The following is a 23,218-nucleotide window of genomic DNA, read 5'->3' as shown; positions in this document are numbered from 1 at the left end:
CTTTGTTATTATGCAAATCGGGTGAAACGATGAACATACTTTGTAACACTGAAAAGCACCGTATCAATGTGGCCATTGGGGTATTCTCTTTTTCCCAGAGCTCTATCAACGCGGGAGTTTACCATTTTACATCTTAAAATTTGGGTAAATGCAAGAACTACGGGTTTCGAACAAAATGCATTAACCACAGAATGCTCCTTTGCATATGTATTGAAGGATATGGCCCTAAAATGTATACATGAACAGGTCAGCATGACAGTTCCCAGGCAGCCTTTGTAGAACTGGCTGTCACTTGGACCCGATGATAGCCTGAGTGTGTGTCTTATGCTCCCGCGTTCTCGCACTTCCTTTCCAGGGCTACCAGGACTCTCGGGACCGGGTGATCCATCGATCCACCAGCCAGGGCTCCATCAGCTCCCCCGTCTATAGCCGTCACAGCTACACTCCGACCACATCTCGCTCTCCCCAGCATTTTCACAGACCTGGTAAGGGTGCCTGTTCCTGAGATTCACTCTATATAATAGTCTGTATTGCAGTGTGATTTTTTTTTCCCCACCACTGATGGTGTATTAAAAATCCAGCTGCCAAATAGATCTCCCCTTTTCCCAGAAAAAAAAAAAGAAAACTCATATCCAACTATAATTTGTGTTATTTTATGATTATATTCATTATGATTTATTAAATAATTACATCTTGACAGTGAACAACGGGAAGCCAGGGAGATTTTTTTTTTCCTTTTTTTAGACTTGAAGAAAATCTCATCACTTTGAGACTTAAAATGAAGATCTCCAAAGAAAATACTTTGATGGGCCTTTTAGGCACATCAGCATCATCTAAAATCCACAGCATTAGTCATTCATTGGTGGGTTTGCCATGTTTCCCCGAACCAGGCACAGGGTGTCACTAAACATGCTTGGTTAAGCACCTTCTAGAAGGAAGTATTATACGCAACCTCGGGGTTGTGTTTGATAACTTTTCAGATCCATTCCAGCCCTTAGATTTTGAACCAGACTTGGAAAACAGAAAAACGTTAGAGAAGTATTATGATAGGCAATATCAAACAGTAGTGGACTTCAGGTGACCTTCATCTGTGCACAGCGTAGTCCCTATCACTATTAGTGGGTGTCTCATGTGTGGAATAGAAGAATGGAGATCCCAGCATGGATCCAGGGCTCCCTGAGAAGTAGATTCCCAGAGGGAGACTCTGGCCTTCTAAACAACACTGGTGGCAGCGAATGTCTAGGAAGACTTCCTTTTAAGCGTTGTGCTTCTGCACAGGCGGATGAGAACAAACTCATTCATGTGCTAACTTATTTGATAAAATAGAACCAGAGGAAATGAACAGAATATAAAAAGGCTGCAATCTGTTCCTTAAAGCCATAGATTTAATGCATATGGAAGATTGATTTTTTACTATATGAGTCTTCAATAATGTATAGTTTTCTCTAGGTCATAAATAGTATTTGTTGAGTTATGTAAAATGAGGGTTTTTCAAGAAATCGATTCTTTTTTTTTTTTTTTTCATGTGCAACTATGTTCATTTAATTCATGCTCTGGACCTGGGTCTGGACTTAAGCCCTTGTCTGTGTGGGAGACAAGAAATCCTGTACGCGGCCACCCCTCCCTATAGGCATGTGCTGAGGTCACAGAGGCCACGGCCATGACCTTGTCAGAATGACGTGGGGCTACAGGGAAATTGTTGTTCCATGGGCCCCTGAATAGTGAAGGGGTGGCCAGCCAGGGACATTATTTCCCTGAAAGATCACGTTGCTGTTGAGCACTGAAAGTTTTCGTCTGTTCCAGTCATGGTTCCAAAGCCAGCAGCCTTTAGAACATTCCCCATTCTAAGTGCTCCTCCTCCTTTTCACAATATATTATGGGCGTGCATGATGCCAATTATTAGGGTTTATAATTATTTTTTTCAAGATCTACCCTTGTCAGGTGAAGCCGGTGGGATTCTGACAGCAGGGCTGTGGTCAGTATAGAAAACCTCTGATTATCCACTCCGCGGGTTCTAGATGCCAGGTGATGGTTCACGTTCCCCATGTCTGGGTTTAGTTTTAATGGTCCATTTTCCTTCCAAGATAACGAAGCTTCCAATCCCCCCGTGCTGCCACCACACAGTTCTCAGGATCCTAAGTAGCTCCTCACCCCCCAGGGAACACAAACAGGTTTTCCTTCTACAAAGGCAAATAAAATTAAACCGCCAGTGGGAGAAGTTGGCAGCTTAAAAAAAAAAAAAGAATATGACCCTTACATATAAGTACTTCTTTTCAAGGTTCTTAAAATGATTATCTTTTTTTTTTTTTTTAACATGTGTTTCAAGGGTTCTGTTTTGTCAGGTGCTTTTTAAAAACAGCTATTTCTGAGTCTAAATGATGTGCCCAGTACTGGCTCAACAGTAGCCGGTGTCATCCTGACAGAGAATGTCCTGGTGGCCATTCCTTCTCACAAAGCCATTTATTCTCAGAGAGCGACTCTGTACCAACCCGAACCTGTTTGCAAATTCTCCCCACTTAGCCTCGCCCTCAGCAGGTGCGTTCTTAACCCTTTTGCCTTCTTCCTTTTTCAGACTCCTGATTAACGTTCTTTGTCTCCCGCCCCCCTTGGAATGATGATGTTGTCCCTGCTCCTGTGTTAATTTCTGTTCTTCTTTTCTGTTTCCACCCGGCCCCGCCCCTGACTCCTTGCCGCACAGAGCTGCTGTCTCCTGGTGTGCAAAGGTTGTCCCACATGCGCACCAGCAGCCTCAGCTCCGCCCACAGCGACTCCCGCCCCAACTCCCCCTTCCGACACCACTTCATTCCCCATATCAAAGGTAAGGAGGCAGGCTTCTTCAGGCAGCATCCCGCAGAGTGGAGATTTATTAGCGCCCTGGGAAGGCTAATAACGTGGATCTCCAAGAGTTAGCTCCCAGCTTTCGACCTCTCCGCATGCCTGCGTGTGTCGTGACCACACCCAGCATCTTAGAACTGACGTGGCATCTCTCCGCAGGAGAAATACGTCATTTCTAAGGGCTCTAGATGAAAAAACAGGAAGTATGTTTAAGACCATTAGATTTATTACCCACCGCTTAGGAAAAAAACCATATATTATCATTTTGTTTTTCTGCGTGTCAAAAGCAAAATATAATATATAGTTGGGGTGTTTTCCTGGTTTTGATATGTGATGTGGCTCAGCAAATCATACCAGCATTTAGCAACAAATATGCGAAACTTGTCTTAATGGTGATAAGCCACTTAACCACTTAATGATATTAAAACATTTGGATAGTACAAAAAGATCTGTGGCAATGTAACTTAAATTTCTCTCCTCGAGCCAACCCTTAGGGTAATCAATCCTCTTTTGACTGGTCCTGATTTCTGCATGATGCAGAAGAAGAGCTTTGCCTTCTGTTTTCTGTTTCGGCCCCACATCCCTGCCCATTCCCTTTATGGCACCCCCATTGTTTTTCCACGTTGTCTATCACGCTTCTGTAGCAGTCCTCAACCGGGGCTCCTGTTCCCCTCCATGTGTTGGGGGATCCAAGAGCCCTGAAGGGGTGTCAAAGGGGCCATAATTTAAAATATGTATGAGCTCCCAGAAGCATGCTAACTTGTTCCGTAGTCTTGACTTGAACCAAATTAACCAATGACAGTAGATGAAGGAGGGGAGTGGCAGGCAAGCACAGATGCTGTTATTGGACTTGAGACAGACCTAACAGATTCTAACCCTGTAATCCAAGTGCTCACATCCTGAGCACTGCTATTGAGTAGCCAAAATGTTGTTCTAGTTGACTGAGCTTTCATTTGCAGTCTACCCAAGTAATTTTCTTACTGCTCACTTGGATTTCCAGCAACTGAGTCCAAAAATATAGATGTACTGCACTTAATCAGCATGCCGTTATTTTTATGTGTGCTACTTTAGCATTTTCTATGCTGTAAAAATAATGTTGCTGACATGCTTATTGAAGACACACATTATTTGTCACTGGCAAAGAGATCAGTCTTTTTCAGTTGGAGCAGCACTTTCTAAAATTCTTGACAGATTATTTACAATTATTATTGCTATTTAGTATGGGGGGGGCTTTAGAGAATGTTTATAAAACTGTGAGAAATTATTTAAGAACTTCAGAGATGTATTTTAAAGAGACTTTAATATAGAAGCCCGTGGCCCAACTAAGATTTGTTTGCTTCTAATATGCAAGAGAAAATGGGTTTTTAATTCAAAATGTAAGCTGCCTTGTTTGGATATTACATGTTTCATCTTTCCGAAGAGATGCTTTTTGTAGGGAGAAAAATGTCACATGCCGTGTAAAGTTATACACAGTTTGTACAAATAACACATCACGAAATATCAAGACTCACAAAACCTTCTGTCTGTGAGGAGCTTTATGGAGAGTTGGAATGCCCAAATGGACACTGGAGTCCTAGGTTTAAAATATTATCTTTGTCCTGTGCTAGCTGTAGAACCTTGGATTATTGACTTAATCTTTTGAGTGTCACTTGCCTCCCTCATCTGTAGAACCTCTCCTAGGTCATTGGGGGTACATGAGGTCAAGTGCCCTGATGTGTAGTAAGCACTCAGCTCACCTTGTCCGTGACATTTTCCCCCTGGGCACGGTGTCCTTAAAGCACTTTTCATTACATCATCTCATTCCATTCTCTGGTTAAGGGGCCCTGGCCAAGGGCTCACACCTAGGGAGCGCTGCACCAGGACCAGACCCCAGGCCTCCCATCCCCTTGTGTGTTTCAGTGTAAATATACATGAAGGATAACTTTGAAAGCAAACTTCTTTTCCATCTCTGTTTAGCTAGAAAATTGCATTCTTGTTAAGGCTAAGACAGACAGCTGCTTTCAGTCATTTAAATTTTTCCTTTTCAATAGGAATACCAAATAGTAATAAAAATTACGTACATTTGTGTGCCCAAATGGTGCCTTATTAAAAATGTAGATATACAGTTGACCCTTGAACAAGTGGGGATTAGGGGCACCAATCCTCTGTGCGGTGGAAAAATCTTTGTATGAATTTTGACTCTCTAAAACTTAACTACTAATAGCCTACTGTTAACCCTTACTGATAACATAAACAGCCAATTAACACATATTTTGTATGTTATATGTATTATAGATTGTATTTTACAATAAAGTAAGCTAGAGAAAAGAAAAATGTTATTAAGAAAATCAAGAGGAAAGTATATTTACAGTACTATACCGTTTACCAAAAAATACCCACGTGTAAGTGGACCCATGCCATTCAAACCCATGTCATTCATGGGTCAGAAGTACATCGTTTTCTGTCTTCAGACTGAATTTGAACTTGTTGACATAAATATTGTGGTTTTAAATTGTAGAGAGCATTAGGCCAAGAGGGATTAGCTTGACCCTGAGCCCACACGTAAAAAACATCTAATGATCTCTCTCCCATATGCCTATAGTTCGTTCCTATAAAATAGTTTACATACATCAGATACAAAATGTAATGTACATAACGGTATATGCTTAGTTTTAAAATCAGATGCGCTTTTTGTTAAACTACGAAATAAATCATGGAGAATTAAAGATACCGCTTTAAAAGCCTAATATAGTTGAATAAGTAAAAGCTGATTCTTCAAGGAATTACTTCTTAGTTATTCTGAAAAACATGTATCTGTTTCCATGGAAGTCCTCTCCAGCACTTGGAAATTTCAACACGAAGGGCATTTATGGCCATTGGAGAAACACCATCTAAGGCATCTTCAAAATGGAGCTAAGTCCACCATGGCTCTTCATTTAAACATTCACTTTTTATCTTGGAGCTTGTCTTACAATCTTGGGGCCGTTATTTTTAAAACAAATGAAAGCCAGGCAGCCTGAGGATGCCAGGGCAGGTTGTATGTCCTTTTCAGGAATGTGTAGCTAGAAGCAGGGGGCCCCCTTCCCACTCTGGCAACCGGAAGTGCAGCCCTCCCGCCCTCCATTTCCTAAGTCCACATCCCGGTCTTTGTCTGACGCATGGGCCCAGGCCCCAGTGTTCATGGAGCTGAGGATGCTGCATGCGTATAAAGCTAAGATGCCATTCACAGGCTGTCTCTCTATTCTGCTGGCTTCTCCATCCACGTTCTGTAATGTCCATTTTGTTCCCCGCTGTGTCTTTATTTCTGTTCCCTGAACTCCCCTGCAGCCTCATTCAGTGTTGGTATGTCGTTGGGCCATGTGGACAAGTGCGTGCTTAGATTTGAAAAGCTTTTCACTCTGTTCTGGGCTTTGTCTGTGCTATGTTTGCTGAGTTTCTCTTCCCTCCCCTTTGAAATACTGTTAGACATGTTCTGTGTCCACGACATATAAATCAGACTTGTGACCAGGAGGGCTACATATATTAAGTCTCTTTGAAAGGAATCTTTGCTGTTCTGCCGTAGAAATGATTTGCTCTGATGCAAATAATTGACACTTGCTGAAGAAAACCATAATGCTTATTGAAACTTGAGACAAGAACCAGCAATCCTGAAACTCTGTCATGAAATTCTAGATGCTGCCAACTTTAAGGTCCCCTCAAAATATTCATTTATATTTTGGAATGTAAGCACTTAGAATCCAGAAAACCAGGCAACACTCCAGCAGGTGCCCCCAGCAGACACATGCTCCACCATTTTGATTTACTTGTCTTGGGATATGTCACTTGGGCTCTCGGGGTACCAGAAAGAAGATTGAAAGCAAGGACAGAGCATTTGGATATATTAAGCACAGTAAGAATCCTGCAATTGATTGATCTCCCACGACTGAAAAATCGGCTTATGAAGCTGATAGGGAAAGAGCTAAAAATGAAGGCTAAGAAATGTACATACGCGGTAGCTTCTCAGCACAGTAGCTAAGATCACTAACAACTGAGAGTCAACCAATACAAGGAAGGACTTATTTAAGGAACAAAATGGCTATGAATGTGATAGATGCAATATTCTATGACATATACACTATTATCTGTAAACAGTGTCTACATTTCCAAGCTGATGATGATAATGATGATGGTAATATCTTCCGTATATGATCTTTCATCTGACACCATATATATTACTTTGCCTAAGTAATGCACTAAGTGTAAAAATAATGTCTTAGGGCCCTCCTCAGTTATTTCCTTCTAGAATGGAGTTAAAGTTTTACCACTTCAAGATAGGGTGTTTAAGTTAGAAAAAGGAAAAAGGACTCATCTTGAGAATTTTGCTTTTTCTTTTAAAATGCCAAAAAATGGGAGCACCTGGGTGGCTCAGTTGGTTAAGTGTCCAACCCTTAATTTCAGCTCAGGTCTGGATCTCAGGGTCGTGAGTTCAAGCCCCGTGTTGGGCTCCACACTGGACACGGAGCCTACTTAAAAAAAAAATGCCAAAAATGTTTAATGCCTTTGGTATTTCAAGGGCTAAGAATTTGGTAACCAGCAACAGTACTCTGAGACCTTGTTCCCAGTGAGCCATTGTGATGTGTGGAAATCATATTGTGCAGAATCCCTTAGATGGGTGCGTTGTTGAGTCTCTCTTTGCCTAGTGCTTTAAAATGTTTTGTAGGAGGTTTTAATTGATTCTAGCATTAAATCTGTTTATAAGGACTTGAACATAGTAGTGAGGTTTTTTGTTTTTTTTTAAAGCAACTAGAAAGATCAATGGTTGCCGAAATAGGCAGCCAAATAAAGAACTATGCCCAACAAGAAACAGCATTCAGCCAGAATTCACCCATCGGGAATTCAGACAGTCACTCCCCAGCCTTTAAGAATCATCACCCATATCTGAGAAGCGATGGGCTCCTACTGCCACTTGCCAGGAGAGCATCTCCATGATAGATTTTTAATACTTGGGCAAATGCTAATGCTAATAACCTTAAACCTTTGCCTCCCATCTATGCAGATATTTTTGTGTGTGCATGCCACTAGGTAATCATCATCAAAACAAATTTAATGGAGTTTCATCCAATTAGATATTGTCACCAAATGTGAGAACATTTCCCTGAGATGTCTGATGTTCTTCTACGCATGCAGGAAGGGTAGAGTTGAAGGGCGGAGGGCAGTGTGGTTCGGAAGCAGGAGCATCCAGTGCTCGGCATATACAGAAAGAGTTTTCAAAAGACAACCTCAAATAAGGCGAGAAAGCGGTCTTTCTAGACCTTCTTTTGAGAATAGTTCACAAGAAGTATTCTGTTTTTCAATTATTCACTCTTGTGAATAAGTTCTGATGTTTACAGGAGTAAAGCATTCCTCTGAAGTGAAATAGTTAAATTGGGGTTATTGAGGATCTAGTGGGAAAGTGCTGAAAAGGAGATGCCATTGTGACCCTGTTGCTCAATACTAGCATCTGTCTGCCTTTATTCAAGAGCAAGGTGAAGGTTAATCCTGCAGTGGTGCTTACTAAATTCGGCCATTAATAGCTCAAGAATTCACAAGTAGGCTATTTTCAGTCATTCATTTGCAGACATTTACAAGGCACCTGGTCTTGGCCAGGCACTATGCTGAGCACAGAAAGATGAAGGAGACCTAATTCTAATTCAGCCTTAGATTTAAAACAAGATTTACTTCTACATGTAAACCACATTCTTCCTTCCCCTGCTTGCCTCTACCTGTGTCTTTTCGTTTTTTTGAGATGTGAACTAGTTATTTCTCATTAGAAGAGTGATAATAAATGAAATAACTTTTTAAAAAAAATTAACCTTTTAATAGATCGGCAGCTTGGGGCAAAGCATCATAATTTTTAGAGGCTAATATCCGATTTAAATAGTAAAGTCTACATAATAATGTATTGGAAGCTAGACGTGAAACTGACTCTCGAGGGAAAAAAGAGAAAAGCTTCAGAACACAATAACCAAAAACCTGGAATCTAAACTGAAGCCAGAAACAAATTCAGATCTCATTTGGAAGATCTTGCTGCCCATTCAGTATAGATGCGTGCTCTGGTTAACCTAAAAATACACATATTGAGAAATTAAAACTGTAGTAAGCGTGTTATTTTAAAACTCCAGCAATTGGTATCTTTTATACTTTGTGGGCCAGATTTAGAACAGCTTGGCTTACTTGAAGAAATCAACTCGTGCTCTGTTCTCTGAAGATCTATGATTTATTTCATATTGTTAGCATTAATTGATAGATAAATTACACTTTATGAAAACTTACAACTTTTGTGCTTCAAAGGGCACTGTCAGGATAGCGAAAGACAACCCACGGAATGAGAGGAAGTGTTTGCAAGTCATCTATCTATCTGATAAGGGACTTGTACCCAGAATATATAAAAAAGTCTTACGACTCAGGAACAAAAGCAGTCGCACTATAGTTCATTAACTTTTGATAGTCCCCTACACCTTCTGGTGTATTCTTGGGGCAGATGTTTTCTCAGACATGAGGTAGGAGGATACTTTAGGGCAATAGCTGATCTCTGACAGCCCAACACAGGCCTCAGTTCATCCTGGTCGGAAGGGAGTGACATTGGCCTTGGCCACACTCAAGGCCCAGTGCCAGCTAGCTTCTCTGGCCCCTTCCCTGTTCTCTCCTCCAAGAACACCGTGCTGTCCAGCCACAGTGGCCGGGACTGTTGTTCCTACACACCATGGCCCTTCATTCCTCAGGACGTGCAAGCCCTCTAGAGTCTAGGCCTGCTCACATCTCGGCTCACCCGCCCACCTGGTATATTTACTCCTTGGTGCCCTGCTCAGTCTAACATCTTAGCTCTCTGAAAGAATTGATGGCACTCTCGCCTGAGCAAGCATGTCCATATCATAGTCTGTCTCCTTAGGTAGCTTCTGAGACCCACCCCCCTCACGGGCAGGGATGACATCTCATTCATCTCCCTGCCCTCAGTCATAGCTCAGTGCACAGCCATGGTGGATGTCCGGATTTGTTTCACAGATGGAATTGTTGGACTGGGTGGAGCCTCAGTGGAGCCTTGGAAGAGGCAGGTGGCGAGAAGTCCCAAAGTCCCTGGGAGAAAGGGCCTGACTGAATGGGGTGTATTGCACAGCGAGGAAGCAGAGCATTTGCTTCAAGTGCAGGCACTTTGCATTGCTAAGGGGAGGGACTAGGTGATCTCACAGGCTCCCAGACATAGCCTTCCATTCAGAGAAATCTACTCCAGCCTCTGCCATCGTGCCCGAAAGTGACTGTTATTTGGGCTTGCATATCCCGCCCCTTCACATGCTTGGGATTTAATGTCTGACAACTGACCCTGAATCATTAGCAAGTGACCTTCCATGACTCTTAATGTACTTTCCATCTAATCAGTTTGCTGCCCGCTCACAGCCTTCAACCGCATGCCATTGGAATGACTCCTCCTACCGCTAGCTGCTTTTAACCCAGTTCCACGCAAACTCGAGTCTCTCCTGCGGAAAACTAAACCTTATATCACCTTGTGAGCCAAGTTGATAAATTGAGTTTGTTTCTTTTGTTTCTCCTTTTGGATGTACCTCCTTCCGGTTTGTTTTGAATTTTTATTATGCTTGCTTTGTTTTCTTTATTGCTGTCCCTTCTCTTATTTTGTTTTCTCCATTCTTCTCATTGGAGGCAATGAGCCGTCCAGCGGCCGGAACTCCCCTCTCCCTTACCGGCCAGACAGTCGTCCTCTCACTCCAACCTATGCCCAGGCCCCTAAACATTTCCATGTTCCAGGTAGGAGCTGACACGGTCTTTGTCTGGGTGTCCTGTCACGGTGTAGAATGTAGCCCTGTTACCTGTCTCGTCTCATTCCTCACGCTTTCTTCATCGGGATGCACACAGTCGACAAACCCTAAATTGCACGATCTGACCCAGAGGGCCTTTCAGAAGTTTGGGATGTGAAATGCCAAGGATTGTATGGAAGGTTTAAGTTTTCTCAAAATTTTTTGAAGGGGGGTGGGAAGCAGAGAGTGAAGGAAGGAGGGTTGAGTTGCTTTGTTTTGTTTTTATGAAGATTTTAATTTTACCTGTATATGAGTACCCTTTGAAGTTATCACTCTGTGGTTTGGTGTCATTGACTAATTATCACAATGACAATCTACTTATCTTCTCATACTCGAGAATGAACCACAGCATCAGTCAAGAGTACTTTTATTTTTTTCCTGTTTGTCTCCAGTGTGGAGATTCTTTCTATGGACTTTTCAGAGAAGTATAAAATTGGATCAATTGGTTGGTCCTTCTGCAATGTATAACCAACCGACTACCTTCTTAGCCCGCAAAGATATCTTGCAATTTAGGCTTGGTGCTGTAAGCTTTGCTGAAGTCATAAGCATTTGCTGTCACGGTACAAATAGTAATTTGCCATCAAGAACTGGAAAACTCAGAACCCATCAATATTTTAATGTTTAGATCAACTCAATTTTTAAGGGCAAGATTGGCTATCAGAGGTCACGATATATTTTTTTTTTCCCATCGGAAGTACATTGTTTTGTTTCTTTTAAGCTCCTGAAAGTGGTTTAATAAATTACCTATTATTAGGACACAAATTTGGAATCTGTAATAGTTTTTTTTCTTTTGCATTCCAAACTTACCTAATAAAATAGAGGAAAGTTCAGTGAGATTCATACCGCTAAGATAGAACTGCCTTTTCAAATAAAGCTTCACTGAACCTTGAAAATCAGTGTTGTACATTTGCAACCTTTTTGCGTGAAGAATGCCCCCACCAAGATACGGTGCCCAAGATTCGGGGGAAGCAGACCTTTTGAAATTTCCTGAGTATTTGCAGTCAAAGCAAAACTGTAGCATTATCAAATGGGGTCCTGTATAAATAGATGAGTAACATTCGGCATCTCTTTTCCTTTCTTTCTTTCTTTTTTTTTTTTTTAATAAATTTGACCTATACAAGTTGGGATCCTCTCAAACATTCTGTCAGCACATCAGACAAGCCTTCCACATAAAAACTGTTTCTATGTTTTAAAAGACTACTCTTAATTATATTACATTGCTTTCCACTGTTCCACTCATTAGTTGAAAAGAAATTGAGCCCCTGGTATCTACTGCGAGCTCAATTTCTAGACAGTAGCAATTTGGGGACCTTCCCCAAACTGGTTATGTCTTCCTCACCACTAGAGTCCCGTCCCTCCACTGCTTCCATTTCTTCCTGTTTTAATCCCACTTTTAGTGAAGTACGTATTTGCAATAAATGGCTCATGAATTAGTTACATTTCTATATATCCTAAGATGTATTACAAAGGATTCCATATCACTTGTCTGTAGTAATTCACTCATTCCTGGAACTTCTTCTTCCCGTAACTTCAATCTTTGTAATACAAAAGTTAACCTTCCGGGTTGTTTTTGTTCAAGAGTCTTCAGTTTGGTTTGCCTCTCGGTTGATCTGTTTTTCCCATCGCTGAACCGGTTCCCATAATCACACACCTTTGCTTTTCATTTCCACAGATCAAGGGATCAACATTTACCGAAAACCACCCATCTACAAACAGCATGGTAAAACCCGCTTTCCTCCGCGTAGCTTTTAAGTAGCGGCGCCCGCCGAACTCTTTGCTGTCCTCTGAAAGGCTTTTCTGCTGCTGCTTTTGAGAATCAAACTGGGGCGCCCAGCATATCATGCCTTTATGGGTTCCTAAGATGAAATTATTGTGAGATTGGTTTTCCTAGAAAGAGAACGCTTAGCTTGGTTAGGAAGCTCCCAGTAATTCACAAACACCTTTTTTTTTTTTAGCATCAAATAATTTAACCAGCCTCTATAATAATTTGGATGAGCTTCTAATTAGTTTAATTAAATTCGTGAAGGCCAGCTACCTAGAAAAATTAACTGGACTAAGCCTACATCAACTCGACTGTCCAATTCCCCAGTTTCTTATGGGCATGCAGATGTCTGTGCCTTGGAGTGGAATGGACAGGACACACTCCAAGTCCTGGCCTTTCCCTCGATGGTTCTATGATATCATGGACACAGTTTCTCTGTCCCTCAATTTTCTCATAGGCAACAACCAGTGAGTTAGGCCAGCTTGTCTCTGAAATCCCTGCAAACTAAAATCCCTAACATGGATTTATAATTGTGTTTTCCTTTTCTGGAAATACAGAATTTTTAAACCCAGGAAATCACATTACCATAGGTAAATCACATTTCCCTCTACCATTTTTAGGTCTCTATAAATTAGGTGCTGTAAATCTTTGGGAATGGATAGAAAGCCAATACTGGTCTACAGGTGATTTCAGAAAATCATACACAAAATGTGCCTGGAAATTTGAAGGCTGCCTTTAAAAAATCTAGTTGACATTAATGAGTCCTTAAGGATTAGGATGACATCAAAAGCAAAGAAAGTGGAAAATGCACAAGGAGAAAAATTTAGGCCAATATTCTAGGGGGAAGAAAGACAATGTACATATTATAATGGTTCTAGAACTGTGATTTTTTTTCTTTTTTAAGATTTTACACCATGTGCTTGCTTTTTTTTAAGTTTGTTAACATTGTTTTTGTTTGTTTTTTTTATGGTTTAATGTCTTCTCACCCACTCATTAACATGTGAATGTTTACTGACTTCACCAATTCTAATGCGTAAGTACTGCTTGAAGTCATGCTTTTTTTTTTCTAAATTTAGGAATGAGACTCCAAGAGTTTCGTTTATCAATGTAGAACCTGTTTTTATTACTAAAATCTCTAAGGCCCTGCCTCTCTAAGCAAAAGTAATCAAATAATTAAGATTTAAAGAGAGTAGATCGTGTTAGCTTATTTATTTGAAAGAGACTGGCTTTTTTTTTCCTGAAATGCTCTCTGACTTGACTCTTTCTTTGTCATCATTAAGAGTAGCTCAGTCAGAGTGCCTTCCCAAAGGACATTGTGCAAAAGAGCAGTTCCATGGGATAGAACAAGACGGCATGCCAAAAAACGGGGGTCTGGGCCCCGAAGCATTTGGAAAATGCTAGATTTAAATAAAGTCACACTTTTTTTTTTCTTTGTAATGCAGAACGTCTCTGTCTTTCATATGCTATCCCATGTTGTCCTTCTTTAAGAAGAAGATGTCCTTTGGAGTGTTTTCCAGGCTGAATGTTTAATTTTTTTCTCATGAGGTTAAAGAGTCAGAGAAACACTACTCCATGCTTGGCCAAGACTTCACCCCTTATGAGTCTATAGGGTGACCTTGGTCAAGTCGCTTCAGGAAACCGAGACCCAGAAGGTTACTACAAGAATGGGGAATTCAAGCTGAGGTTTCAAAAAAATTATTTCCAGATTTTAAAATATGTGAGCCCAGGGAGCGGGGAGAGTTTTATTTAAAGCGTTCTAACTCTATTTTGAAATGTTTAGTAACATCCCAGGCCAGTCTGCCAAATTAGCCAGAATCAGGGTCTGACCATTAAACCTGGTTTGTTTTGTTCCAGCTCTATGATTAGATTTGGAACTCTAAGCCAGGGACTCCTCTAAGCAGAGTCATCAAGAACCCTGTGAACTAAGGTCCTTGCTAGTCTGGCTTTTGTTGTTTTAAAGTTGGATGACTCACTTGTATGTGCAGACCCTTGAGGAAAACAAGGAGTGTTTTGCATATATAAGGCGCCATGTTGAATTCCTACAAGCTGAGCGCGGATTTTCCCATTGCCATATCTCCTAGGACTCAAGACACATATATAATATGTAAGGATTAGAATGAACTGGACAGATGATGGCTAAAATGAACAAACACAAATACACAAAGAGACAAAGCCAGCCCTCTCCTGACTAACAACTATGTCAAATGACAATGTCATGTTTTTAACTTAGTTCTTTAATTTCAAATTGCTAATTCAAATTTCTAATTACTCTTGAAGAGTATTATCTAATGGAACTTTCTGTGATAATGGAAATGGTCTACCTTGGTGCTTCCAGTATGGTAGCCATAAATCACAGGTGGCTACTGAGCACTTAAAATGTAGCTAGTGCAACTGAGGGATGGAAGTTTAATTTTACTCATTTGTTGGTTTAATTTAATTTAATTAATTGAAATTTAAGTAGCCATGTGTTGTGAGAGCTAGTATTGGACAGCCCAGCTCTGGAACAGGCATTTCAGATATCGAATGCAGTTTTGCTTCCTGCAGAACATAAAGAAAAGGAGTTGTCACTGGGCACCACTGAGTGGCTGGGCAGTTGATACTGGTCATAAACAGCTTTCTGGAGTTGAAATTTTTGCCAAAAAACAAAACTGTGTAAGTGGGTTGTACCACCATGGCCTTGCAGACGGATAGCTAAGCTCCCCCTGATTCCCACCTAGATGCAGCTGCCTTGGCAGCCCAGAGCAAGTCTTCAGAAGATATCATCAAGTTTTCCAAGTTCCCAGCAGCCCAGGCTCCAGACCCCAGCGAGATACCAAAGATTGAGACGGACCACTGGCCTGGTCCCCCCTCACTTGCCGCCGTAGGTATGCAACTGCTACAGCTAAGCCCCATGGACAAATTGGTAGGAGATTGCAAAATGAAATGCTTTCCAAATATGCAAGAAAATGTGTCCTATTGTAAAGACTTTTAAGGAAATATGACGAGAGGGAGAGAAAAGCACTGAGGTAGTAGTCACGTGTGCAAAATGCTTCAAAATTACAGAAACCCAATCACCAGAGCCTTGCTCTAACCAACCCACTAAGAGGCAGACAGAACTGGTCTAAAACGGATGGTTAGCGTGGACTCTCAAGAGTTACTACTGCAAAATCAGTAACTCCGGAAGCAGTTGACCCAAAGCCTCCTGCCAAGAACATTGTTCTGTCTAATTAGAGTCTGGTGGGCGGATTTACTGAGTGTCCACAGAGGCGTGACTTCGTCCAGTTAAACTTGTTTTAGACGACTTCTGGGTTGTAATTACAATTCTCTTAACAACCAGTCTTAACATAGAAGCCCTTGCACCTTTCTTGCGAGATCACGTTCTCCATCACTAAGAAGGGCTGACACAGAGTCACAGATGCTCTGAAATACTACTCGTGTAAAGCTCTTTGATTTTCCATCTATCATCTCCATGAAGTCTGTGCTAAAATGTCACATTTGAGCTGTTTCATTCTTTGCTTTGAACCACAGATCTTTGCTTTAGGACTGTGTCTGTGTTTTTACTCTTTTGTCAGTTGTGAAATCATTTGGCCTAAAAAGTCATATTAGCAAATTCAGAAGCTAATACTGAAAATTGAGTGAGTCAGCTTTACAAAGATATAACTATCTCATCACATTTCTGTTGACAACCTTTTAAAAAAGGCCTTCAATTTTCCAAATTTCCACATTTTCTTCATCATGCTTTTTCTCAAGTTATTTTCTGGAATAACTTTTACAAACAATGTAAGTGGATTTTAAAGCAATCTATGTTTATCCAAATACTTGAAGGAAAATCTACTTCCCTGGGTTTATGATTTGCAAGTACTCTATTGTGTTGCCTTAAGATTTATCTGATTCTTGTAAACGTGTGTCTTTTAGTTTTTATTAGTGGAGATTAAAGAGAGAGCATTCACGGTGACATTTATGATTTTAGGAACCAAGAATCAATCACCAGCTTTTCTCGGCCATACTATGCCCCACAGGCAGTTCCTGGAAACTTTGGGGTTCCTAGTTCAGTCTTGCTGCTTCAAGGGGGGCAGAAACAGCTAAATTTAGGGGAAAGGTAAAATTAATATTTTGTTGTTAAAATCATCATCACTAAATGGTTTAAAGCTTTTTGGGTTCCAAAATGAAGAAAAATTCTGGCCCATTAATCAAAATGATAAAAACTGAGACCATTAGTTCAAGTTTATTTTGATTAGATTAGCAAGCTTTCCTGTTTCCTCCCACAGCCAGATTAATCCAAGCAATTTAGGAAAACAATAATTATCTCAATTTTACAACCATTCAGACAGATTCCTCCCTTTCACTCCCTGACTCCCCTTTTCCCAGAAGCTTAAAAACTATAAACGATCTGCTAGATTGGACTAAAACAACTCACTTTTTAAGGGTCTTAACACTATTCATTGACCCATCAGTATAAAACTCTTTTTGTGACCATTTTTTCAAAGGACTGAGGGAAAGAAACATTAGAGACTCGTCTCTTAAAATAAAAATAAAAGCATGCTTCTTAATCAATTAAGGGCAGAAGATAGGGTGACTGTTATGAGGACAAGTCTAAATATTCAGAAAAAGAGAAAACTAGAAGATTGCAAAACGTGTCACAAGGGAGTGACTGTCTTACCTGTTCAATGGTCATGTACATGAATTTGGGTTCCTCCCTGTTTGAAAGCTGACCTCAGGGACATCCAAAGAATAACTCTAGACGCCCCTCCCCGATACTACAGAGGGCTCTGGCCAGTGACCCGTGGGATGACTTAGACCCAATCATAACAGCTCACGGAGTCCTAATTGAGCAGGTCAGTTGTTAGGAGGCCAAAATTCATGACTTACTGGATCCCACATTGAATTGGCCTGAAACCCGAAACCCACCAGTAGGGCTGAATTGGTGGTAGGCTTTTTGCCTCGCGGTGTTCACGAATATTGAAGACCACTGCTGATTTTGCCAGCCGGCCAAGTTGAGCACAGGTGGACTAGTCCCGTAAGATCCCCTTGCCGTGGGGCTAACGTGAGAAGTTGTCTTTGCTGTGGAATTAGGAGCCGACATGAGACGCAGATCTAGCGGCAGAGAGGAAGATGAGGAGGAGCTTCTGAGACGCCGGCAGCTGCAAGAAGAGCAATTAATGAAGGTTTGTCCTTAAACTACTTTGCTGCAGTCTTCAGTTCAGTTCCCTAGATCTGGGTTTTTTGGATGGATACCATGGGCAAGCTACCAAGTGAATGAGAGGCCATCCCAGCCCTCGAAGGGCTGGAAATCCAGTAGGCGAGAGAAGACAGGCCTGTAGTGACCTGAAAGCAGGGTACTGAGTGCTTAGTGGGTTCCAGAAGAGATGGCCTGGAAGCTGGAGGTCAGAGGGACATGGAATGTTCGAGCTTCTGCCAGGAGAGCCAGACCGCGTGGGGTATATGTGTGCAGCGCATGTTCAAGAGGGCCAGGTGGAGCCAAGCTGTTCACCCACGTGGTGCGACACCTGCCTTCCCTCGTGCAGGGTCTGCTGAAGGAATTCCCTTGGGATTATTTCTCCAAGGCTTTCCTCAGGACTTGTAGGACCTTGTGTGTCTATCTGAGCTAGGATGGAGAGGATAAAATGGACTGCCACCAAGACGTCCTCATTATACCCACCCCACCCCACCCACATCACAGCATCCCAGACCAAAAGAAGGATAGTCCATTTTAGCCTGGGGTAGAGGGAGCCAGGACATTATATACTCTCCCACCAATAAGGGACTGATGAATCCCTTCACATGACATTTTCCAAAGCTACTTAATCATATGGGAAATGCACATGATACTAGTTATATGGAGGGAGAGGATACAAAGTTGCATTTATAGCATGATCCCAGTTTTGTATGATATGTGCAGAGAAAAATGCTGGGTGGATATAAATCAAAATGTAAATGGTGGTTATCTCTGAGGGGTGGATTACGGGTTAGTCTTCTTTCCTTCTAGATTTTCTAAAATCTCTGCAATGAGCATGTGTTACCCTTGTCTTCTTGTTTTTAAACAAATCAATCTAATTTCTTTTTAAAAGATACTATCCCCAAACTCCCCTTTGCACATCAAAAATCTCCACACAGTCACACATGCCTCCTGTGGTCACCTGCCGGCACGTTGGGGAGGGCAAAGGAGGGAGAACATTTTTCTGACATGGAGCTTGGCCCACGCTTGGCTGAGAGGGGTTCAAGGTCCCAAACCTGGCCTATCCCTTGAGGAACCACCAGGCCCTGGCACCAAATGCGTTCAAGCCACTCCACGGTCAGGAACTTTCTGCAGGACCTTCTAAAACAGAAACTGCCATTCTGATGATAATTGTGGGCTTCACTCTCATCTTTCTTTTCTTTGTGATAGCTCAACTCAGGCCTGGGGCAGTTGATATTGAAAGAGGAGATGGAGAAGGAGAGCCGGGAGAGGTCGTCCCTGACAGCCAGTCGCTATGATTCTCCCATCAACTCAGGTGAGCAGCAGACCCACCACATTCTCCCAGCGAGAGCCAGCCACCGGCCTGCTGGGAGCCCGTCTGGACTGTTCCAGGAGAGGCGGGGCCATTTCTGGTGGAACCTACAGAGTGTTCTACATGAGCAGAAGCATGAGAAACATACTGCCTGTCAACTTAGCTTATGAAGATGCCACAGTTCTTCCTTAAATGTATATTTTCTTCATGTTGGAGATGGGGGAGTCCTTGGGTGATTTTAGTGTTTACTACATGCAAGCACTTCTGCTAGACATTGTTCCATTTATTTCCACAACATGCCAATGAAGTAGGTGATATTATTATTCCCCTTTTGTAGATCAGGAGACAGGTATAGGAAGTTTAAGTAACTTACCCAATGTCACATTATTAATAACTAGCAAAACTAGGATTCAGGAGTTGAAGCATTATAACCATAGAGCCCACATGCTGAACCGGAATGCCCTGCGACCTCTCCTTGATGCCTCACTGGCATCGATCTTGGATTGGTGGTTTACTAATCTTTAGAGTTCCTTCTGATCCTGTAGTTCTGTTCTATAAGAATATATAGTACAGTATCTACATGAGTCAAGAAACAAAGACTTACAAAGATGAAATACCATGCCAAGGTGTCAAGCTGTGGAGCCAGAATCCAAGCCCAGGTCTGCTTCCCCCAAAGCTCCGCAGTTTATGTGATGTCATGCTGTTGATTAATGGGATATCCTATCCCATGCCTCTCAGGAACTCTACTGTGGTGAGCCAGGAGAGCATGACAACATACATGGTTGGCTTTCAGGTCAGTTATTGCCACTATACCAATTGGAGCATGAGCTTATGCATCCACATGGCCCTGGGTTCCAATCATTGCTTAGCTATTTATAAGGTGAGCGACCTTGGACAAGATACTTAACTTCTGTTAGCCCCTATTTCTTCTCCTGTAAAATGGAAATAATAGAATAGTGCTGTTAGGGTTGTATTGAGGATTTGGAGGTAAAGAAGTGCCAAGCACCTCTCCCTTCTCCACTCACTCACTCACTGCATCACCCAAATGTGGTGGCCTTTCGTGAACATTCGAGTCCAATATTTTTTGGGTTATTTTTTTTCTATTTTTCTATGTATCTTCTATTCAGTAAGGTAGAAGATGCATTGCCAGTTTCATTAGAGAATTGGGCTTCTGGGGGCACCTGGCTGGCTCAGTTGGTAGAGCATGCAACTCTTGATCTTGGGGTCATGAGTTTGAGCCCCACGTTGGGGGTAGAGTTTACTTAAAAAAAAAAAAAGCTATTAAGAATTGGACTTCTGATTTCCTTTTTTTACCTTTTCTCATTCAGCTTCACATGTTCTATCATCTAAAACCTCATCTCTCCCAGGCTATGGAAAAAATGGGCTTCATCGGGTAAGATTTCTCAATTCTGAGTTGTTCCCTCTTGATTCCCTCTTCAGTCCTGGTTGAAGTGCTAATATACTGTCTGAATATGTCTGATAATATGATCTCAGTATTAGAATATAATGAAAATTGTAATTCCCCTGATCTGGTGAGTCACTTTGAGTTACAGGCAAAATAAAATATTTCTATTGAGAGAAAGAGAAATTGACTTTAGATGAAAGAATAGCCTGTATCAGCTTGTGGGGAGACTACATTAATTAATTGTGTGGCAAATATTTCCACACTCAAGCTACAAGTAATGACTTGAGCCCTCATCTCTGCTGTAAAAAGATCGGGAACGTTTATGGCTATCACCCTCCCCAAAAACCTTAGAACAAATGCAATTGCATGGCTAGCTGCATGAAAAAATGTATTTTTATTTATTGGCAAAAGATAACTTGCTTACCCAGCACCTGCTGTCATTGGGTGCACTGCAAAAGACAAAGAGGTTTCACAATAGTAGAAGACAAATAATGAAGGTCCAGGAATTCAGCTTGGGAAGAAATTCTGAGGATTTTGTAAATCCTTTCTTCCTTTTCACATGACTCCAAAACCATCACTCTGGAATAGATTGTCTAATGATGTGTTCTTTCTCGTTTCAGCCTGTTTCCACAGACTTTGCTCAGTACAACAGCTACGGGGATGTCAGTGGGGGAGTGCGAGGTAAGGCCCGTGTGCCTGGGCTGCGGACTGACTGGCTGAGATTGAGATGAGACTGTGCAGTCACATCTACATTGGCTGGGTTCATGCTGTCTGACATCCGAAAGCCAGATCACAGCTAGCCTCTGTGAGCTAGTGGAGCATGCATTAAAATCGCAAAGCAGGAGATAGTCCAAGATGGTGCAGGAGTAGGAGACCTTAGTTTTGTTGGGTCCCAGGAATTCAGCTAGATAGCTATCAAATCACTCTGAACACCTGCGAACTCAACCTGATAGCTAAGAAAATATCTGCAACTCTACAAATAGAAAAGTGACCACTTTCTGCAAGAATGACAAGACGGAAAAACTCACCTCAGAGAAGAGAACAAGAGGCAACACTGACCACCAGTGACCTAATCAGTATGGATATAAGTAAGATGTCAGAACTAGAGTTCAGAATAATGATTATAAAGATACTAGCTGGGCTTGAAAAAAGCATAGAAGACACTAGAGAATCCCTTTCTGGAGAAATAAAAGAACTAAAATCTAATCAAGTTGAAATCAAAAAGGCTATCAATGATATGCAATAAAAAATGGAGGTTCTAACAGCTAGGATAAATGAGGCAGAAGAGAGAATTAGTGATATAGAAGACAAAATGATGGAGAATAAAAAAGCTGAGAAAAAAGAGATTAAACAGCTACTGGATCATGAGGGGAGAATTTGAGAGATAAGTGGTACCATAAAGCAAAACAATATTAGAAAATTGGGATCTTAGAAGAGGAAGGAGAGAGGGGGGCAGAATGTATATTGGAGCAAATTATAGCGGAGAACTTCCCTAATCTGGGGAAGGAGCAGGCATTCAAGTTCAGGAAGCACAGAGAACTCCCTCAAAATCAATAAAAAATAGGTTAACACCTTGACATACAATAGTGAAACTTGCAAATCTCAGAGACAAAGAAAATCCTGAAAGCAGCTCGGGACAGTAGGTCCATAACCTACAAGGGTAGAAACATTAGACTGGTAGAAGACCTATCCACAGAGACCTGGCAGGCCAGAAAGGACTGGCATGATATATTCAGGGTGCTAAATGAGAAAAATATGCAGCCGAGAATACTTTATCCAGCAAGGCTTTCATTCAAAATAGAAGGAGAGATAAAAAGCTTCCAGGACAAACAGAAACTAAAAGAATCTGTGATCACTGAACCAGCCCTGCAAGAAATATTAAAGAGGATCCTTTAAGTGAAGAGAGAGCCCAAAAGTAACATAGACCAGAAACTAACGAGACAATATACAGAAACAGTGACTTTACAGGTAATACAATGGCACTAAATTCGTATCTTTTAATAGTTACACTGAATATCAAAGGGCTAAATGCCCCAATCAAAAGACACAGTGTATCAGACTGGAAAAAGAGCAAGACCCTTCAATATGCTGTCTGTAAAAGACTCATTTTAAACCCAAAGACACCTCCAGATTGAAAGTGAGGGGGTGGAAAACCGTTTATCATGCTAATGGACATCAGAAGAAAGCTGGGGTAGTAATCCTTATATCAAACAAATTAGATGTTAAACCAAAAACTATAATAAAAGATGAGGAAGGAGACTATATCCTAAAGAGTCTATCCAATAAGAAGATCTAACAGTTGTAAATATGTATGCCCCTAATATGGGAGCAGCCAATTATATAAACCAACTAATAACACAATTAAAGAAACACATTGATAATAATACAATAATAATAGGGGATTTTAACACCCCACTCACTGCAATGGATCATCTAAGCAAAAGATCAACAAGGAAACAAGGGCTTTGAATGACACACTGGACCAGATGGATTTCACAGATATATTCAGAGCATTCCATCCTAAAGCAACAGAATACACATTGTTTTTGAGTGCACATGGAACATTCTCCAGAATAGATCACATACTGGGTCACAAGTCAGGTCTTAGCTGGTACCAAAAGATTGGGATCGAACTGGAGGGTGTTATGCTGAGCGAAATAAGTCAGTCAGAGAAAGACATGTATCATATGACCTCACTGATATGAGGAATCTTTAATCTCAGGAAACAAACTGAGGGTTGCTGGAGTAGGGGGTGGGGTGGGGTGGGGTGGGAGGGATGGGGTGGCTGGGTGATAGACACTGGGGAGGGTACGTGCTATGGTGAGTGCTGTGAATTGTGCAAGACTGCTGAATCACAGATCTGTACCTCTGAAACAAATAATACAATATATGTTAAGAAAAAAAAAAAAAGAAGAAGATAGTAAGAGGGAAGGAATGAAGGGGG

The 23,218-nt window shown here is 41.4% G+C and overlaps 1 protein-coding gene across 15 annotated transcripts in view; it reads left to right on the top strand.

The window, feature by feature from the left end:
- ABLIM1 (actin binding LIM protein 1) overlaps positions 1 to 23,218 on the top strand; it is a 291,744-nt gene that overhangs the window by 256,497 nt on the left and 12,029 nt on the right. For 5 of the 15 annotated variants that reach the window (XM_032423124.1, XM_032423132.1, XM_032423138.1 and 2 more), the window contains exons 12-20: positions 356 to 485; positions 2,699 to 2,818; positions 10,486 to 10,590; positions 12,313 to 12,360; positions 15,120 to 15,266; positions 17,455 to 17,546; positions 18,767 to 18,872; positions 20,198 to 20,262; positions 20,895 to 20,955. In XM_032423124.1, coding sequence (XP_032279015.1) covers positions 356 to 485; positions 2,699 to 2,818; positions 10,486 to 10,590; positions 12,313 to 12,360; positions 15,120 to 15,266; positions 17,455 to 17,546; positions 18,767 to 18,872; positions 20,198 to 20,262; positions 20,895 to 20,955 — 874 coding nt within the window. The remainder of the gene's footprint in view (positions 1 to 355; positions 486 to 2,698; positions 2,819 to 10,485; positions 10,591 to 12,312; positions 12,361 to 15,119; positions 15,267 to 17,454; positions 17,547 to 18,766; positions 18,873 to 20,197; positions 20,263 to 20,894; positions 20,956 to 23,218) is intronic. The other 10 variants (XM_032423139.1, XM_032423126.1, XM_032423125.1 and 7 more) reach the window with 9 other exon arrangements.

The sequence above is a fragment of the Phoca vitulina genome, unplaced genomic scaffold (assembly GCF_004348235.1).
Source record: "Phoca vitulina isolate PV1807 unplaced genomic scaffold, GSC_HSeal_1.0 scaffold28, whole genome shotgun sequence".
Lineage (NCBI taxonomy): Eukaryota > Metazoa > Chordata > Mammalia > Carnivora > Phocidae > Phoca > Phoca vitulina.
This window is presented reverse-complemented; position numbering and strand designations above follow the sequence as displayed.